Here is a 5,477-nt window from a genome sequence, read left to right as displayed (position 1 = left end):
GGGGGGGGGGCGCCACGGTATGCCCAGGCTCCTAAAACGAGATTTAAAAAAAAAATTGACTTTATGGCCGCATGGCCGGTTAAATTGTTAGTTGTTATACAGTAGGCCTACTACTCTCAACTCAATAAACACGAATTTTATTGTACTTAATTTCAATTAACACTATTTTAATGTATCCATAAAAGCATTAAGACATTAAATTAAACTCGATTCACCATTGTTATGTTCTGCTTGACTGATCAGACAGACCCATACAAAGCGATTGCGACAGATTTGGCTTGGCGTAGGCAGTATGCCCTCAGTATCCTGGGATGGGAAAACTTTTTTTTTTTGGTCCGATTACCCGACAAGCTTTGGCCGATGGGTGGGCTTGACCAGACCGATGTGGGGGACCTTAAGCCCCTTCCCCACCCCTCCCTCCTCCACTCCCACTGGCTTCGCCCCTGGAAGTTAAAAAACGGCCTGTAGACCAAACCCAGTGGCGTTGCGATAAATAATGTGGGAAATTCACTCACGCAGTTTATCTACAACAGTTTGTAGAGGGCGTTCTGTCGTCGAGCGCAACACATTTTCAGTCTGAGTGGACTCTCTTCTGTACCCTTTCTTTGCTCTATGCGATAGACTGACATCTGAGCAGCAGTGTGGTGGTGTCGCTGTGCAGTAGTACAGTCATAGGTGATGTTCTAGTATTTTAGTAGTGTTAAAAATAAGGAATAAAAGCGGCCTTGAAATTGAAGATTTGGTTATAGAAAGCAATGGAGACAGATACACTACTTGAACCACCTTCTAAAAGGTAAGATTCGTCAAGTAGGCCTATCCTGGGGGTAAGTAGGCCTATATAATACGGTCACAAGAACAATGTGACAGTGATGATAATGATTCACATGTGCTGCCCACATGTGCTATATAAGGAGTCCTTCCTCACCTACACCCACGTGTTTATGAAACTACCTGGCTGGGTTTAGACAAAGCCTATCCAGCTGCGACCTGCCTGGTTGTAGATCTAGACCTAGGCCAAGTTAGCCTAAAGCATACATACATGTCCAACATTTTGATAGTAAAAAAAGGGAGATTTGGTTCTTTGGAGTGGTTAGTGGGGGGGGGGGGGGGGGGGGGGGTCGTGTGAGGTGTGTTTTCGTTGGTTGTCCTGGTTGCATTATTTTTTCCCCATACAGTTAAGGCAGAAATTATAGAGGGCGCTATTTTAGGTCAGTTGAGTATACTGATAAATATGAATATACAGTAGAACCTTACGTACAGGACGGGCCCAGAGGCGCTCGTAAAAATCATTCGTACGTAAAGTCAGGGTTGTGTGAAATTCCTATGTATTAACACTACCGATATGCTAGACTGGGGCAGGCCTGGACTTGAATTTTGTTAAATTAGAGCCAAAACACCAACATGCGCTGGAAAGAAATTCAAAATAACGATCATAAATGTACAATACACCTACATGTTATTTACAAACTTTATTAATAGGCCTATATAAATTATCATCTAGCTTACGAAGAAACACAGCCCCGCGGGTGCCACAACAGGGCGAGTAACGCAACAGCATTTTTCACTCGATCCATATGTGCTTGTAGCGTGAAATATATACCTGTACAGGATAACCTGGAAACCGGGGTTCACTCATTAAAAGAAGAGTGCTGATTGGCTGTAGACACAGCGCTTGGACTTAATTTTGTTTCTTTTGTATGCAATACGATTGTTCTACGCCTACATCCACATTTATGTAATGAATATTAAAGTTAAAAAGAAAATATATGTGTAGCGTCTTATTTATGGGGAAAATAATGAAATGGCAGATTAACGTTAGAGAGATTTGACAAATAAAATCCATTTTTAATTAAAATTGTAAATGGAACCTAAATGTGACTGTAGGCCTATACGCTACACAGTAATCTCTTGTGTGAAATTTATTCGAATATCATTGGTTAAAATAAATTTGGTAGGTGGGTTAATTGCAAAGATTATTTTGTCTTTTCTATTACGTAAGAGTTAGGGCTAAGACACATGATTTATTCAGTGGACAATGTTCTTGAACAAGTTTGTTTACGAACATTTTCCACTGAATAAATCATGCGCCTATTGATATGCCGACAACTTGCGCATTGGGCGGAGTTTTCTCACGTCTGCAGACATGAAGTACAGTATGATCGCCGTGTTGAATGTCATTGTTCAAAGTGCACTATGTGCATTTTTGTATTGTAGTAGAGATCGCTGATAGTGTACAGCAAACAGAGTGAATAAATTGCAGCATGCACCTAACGATTAATTCTTGACTTCCTGACTTAGTATAACATACTTTTCAGTTTTTCAGAGATTTTGATTTTAAAGATTAAGGATTTAAAAAAAAAATTATCTCATTTAAAAGGACTGCATGTCAACAGCTTTGCTTTAAATTTCGTACTGTATATCATTTTCATATTTATAGACACACATATTTTTTCTATTGTAATCGCATATGTGATATGAATGTGATTGTGAAATAAATCGTTATTGAATATTTATAATGACAGATATTGAATATTAATAATTACAGATTTATGAATGTTACCCGCTCCGAATGTTGTGATTTTATAAATTATAATTGTATCTTCGGTCTGCTACATTATGGGAAAACATATTGCCTCCTAAAATTTCACCATGCGCCCCAATTGCCCCCCCCCCCACGTCACCACAACCGCGTGATATGGTAGATCTGTCCTTAATCTTACAGTCTTTACTGACCAAGACACCTTGTAATCATGATCCAGTGTTATACCAGGCCAACATGAATTTTGCAGCGCTCACATCTACATGTCTCGCACTACTCACAGAGTGGCGATGATGTCTCTGGGAAAAATAATGAAAGAGAATGTAAATATTTTTCGTAGTATTTTATTGCAAAAAGAAGACAATGCAATCAGTGCGGCATGCAATTTTCTTTGTAACCGGTGAGGCACATGAGAAAGAATAAGAAAAAAAGTTGGGCTAGATTCAGGTCACCAAAATGGGAGTCTCCCGCAAAAAACAGGAGTATTGGCATGCATGCTATATTAAAAAAAAAAAAATCTACTTAGAACATAATTTGAATAATAATATTAGTAATTAATGTTTTATTATGTAATTAAATCTCAAAATGCATTGTACAGTATACAATCATACTATATATATTTTCATAATTATACTTTACTACTTTGCATTCCTCAAAATTTTGATAATATTGAGTATGGAGAGAAAGTACTTGCTGATTGGATTTTTTCTTATAGTTCCTCTGTGATTCAACTGAACACATGCTGTACTAATGACTACCAAGAAATCATTGCTTTCTCACTAATATTTAAAATATAACAACAGCTAAAGATGCAAGACAAGTCATGCCTTTTTTTCCCCAGGTATAAATGGCAGTCTATCAGTGCTACCTTAACATATTAAGTACGCAATGATTTATATTAGATCAATTCAATTCAATTCAGGTAACATTTAGATTAATTCAGATAACATTTATTTCGATAATAATGCCAAACAAATACAATTATAACAGTACAAAAAAAAAAAATGACAAAAAATGGGAAAAAACATTATTATCATTGGGTCCTAGTTTAGGAAGTAGGTACTTGTCTCGCTAGGACCCAGTGAAGAGGTAGAAAGAAAATAAATTTTAAAGAGACAAAATAAACTAAATATATTACCGGTAGTTTTATTTCTTATAGGTACAAGACCACACCTGTTGATGACTTCTACTTCAAGTAAGTCAGTAAATTTACTTTTTATATAATTCGTCAATCGGCAAATTCAACAAATGTTATCAATATGGTAAAACAAATCAGATTTATTTACACTAAACATTAATTTAATGCAATATAATTATTATATTAACAGGGTTTAAGCTGGAATAACAAATTAGCATTTTGGCTAATTTAGTATAAAAATAATAGCCAAATAGAAATTTGATTAGCTTATTGCCTAATTTTGATTGAAATATCAAGCAAAATTCAGCATTTAGTATTAATAGGATGGTTATTTGGCTAAGGACAGCTTTTGCTATAGTGACAACACTTAATAGGCCTATGGTACATTTATACAGCACAATGACATGATATGTTTATATAACTTTTTATTGTATCATAAACATGAAATTCAAAGAATACTTTTTCTCACAGGCTATGTACTGGTAAAGAGTTTTTATTTAGCTAACTACTGTATCTCAATCTCATTATATGTTCACTTTTTTGCCTCAAGGTTGTGACAACTTGAGGCGCTAACAGTAAATCCAGAATTATTATTCTTTATTATTAATGCCACCAATGCCATAGTACCACTGGATATTGCATTCTGACGTAGATATTAGTGCTATACAAATCCTTGTCGGTTGATTGATTAATTGATTAATTGGTTAATTGATTAAACTTGCCAAACCATTGACAATTACAGTATCATCACATTTTTTGTTCATGTTTTTTATTACGATTATAAAATATTTACAGAATGAGACTTCAGTAATTCTTTAATAATTGCAAACCTTTCTTTTTTAATAACATAGGTCTTATGCAGATCTCGATGTACATGCAGAAATGATTTCAGATTCAGTTAGAACCAACACATACAGGTAGTAAAATACTTTTTTTCTCCATTAATCCTTTCGTTACGGTACTAATTTTATTGTTGATGGTCGTGGTATTAGTAATAATATAGCAATAAACAAAATTTAAACTTTATTGTGTCTGTTACAATCTATTTTAAAATCCATCCAAAATTAACATGAAATAAAAAAAAAAGTTTTGTACGTACAACAAATTATTTTAAATTGACATCAAAAATATGAAATTTGGGGAGTGAAAGTACAGATGGCCGTGTTAAGCTCTGTGCAGGTTGTCAAATTTTCTGTTATGCCCGTAAATAGTCATTATGTGCCTATATATGGTCATCGTGACCATATTTAGGGATGTCGCATGTTTTTTCTTGAAATAGTATTTGATAGTCTGGAAAGGGATTTAGGGCCTGTTTTGCCTGAGCAAAAAAACGTGTATTATAAACGATTATTAAAAAACATATTTTTTGCCCACAGAAACGGGGCAAAAAACAAAAACATGGTTAGTATTAATGCATTTGAAAAACAAGTGCTTTAACACGCATTCATTAGGGTTGGCGTTAAGAAAACGTGTATTTTGTGGTACACTTTTCAGCTGCAACGCAATACCGTGTTAGTCATGACCCAGGGGTGATCCAAATTGACCTCTACGTTGGTTTGATCGTTCGTCTGCGGAAAATTCGGGGCAAAGCAAAGAAATTAAACGAACAGCTTGTGGCTTTACCATAATTTTTTCATACTTTCGCTGTGTGTTGTTTACTGTACTTCTTTCGCAGCATGCGCTGTAAGCTCGCAGAAGTAAGGTCAAGTTCAACATCTGTTGGTGATCATCATCATAAGCTCCGCCCACCTGTCCAATGCTTGCATTACCGTGTTTTTATTAGTTGCACTTTTTACTAGA

The 5,477-nt window shown here is 35.5% G+C and overlaps 1 protein-coding gene and 1 long non-coding RNA gene across 2 annotated transcripts in view; both read left to right on the top strand.

Annotated features, from left to right (window-relative positions):
* The first annotated feature begins 573 nt into the window (after positions 1-573).
* On the top strand, positions 574-4,595 carry LOC117112030. Its single transcript, XR_004445964.1, has 3 exons — positions 574-793; positions 3,699-3,734; positions 4,529-4,595. It is a non-coding gene; the product is annotated as an uncharacterized LOC117112030 (long non-coding RNA).
* Positions 4,596-5,353: 758 nt separating this feature from the next.
* LOC117112028 (protein arginine N-methyltransferase 6-like) overlaps positions 5,354-5,477 on the top strand; it is a 19,280-nt gene continuing 19,156 nt past the window's right edge. The window contains exon 1 of the mRNA XM_033255067.1: positions 5,354-5,399. Coding sequence (XP_033110958.1) covers positions 5,354-5,399 — 46 coding nt within the window. The remainder of the gene's footprint in view (positions 5,400-5,477) is intronic.

This window comes from Anneissia japonica, unplaced genomic scaffold (genome assembly GCF_011630105.1).
Source record: "Anneissia japonica isolate Jap-2015-1 unplaced genomic scaffold, ASM1163010v1 scaffold6524_len355483_cov145, whole genome shotgun sequence".
Classification (NCBI taxonomy): domain Eukaryota; kingdom Metazoa; phylum Echinodermata; class Crinoidea; order Comatulida; family Comatulidae; genus Anneissia; species Anneissia japonica.
The sequence above is the reverse complement of the archived record's forward strand: the minus strand, read 5'-3'. Positions and strand labels throughout refer to the sequence as shown.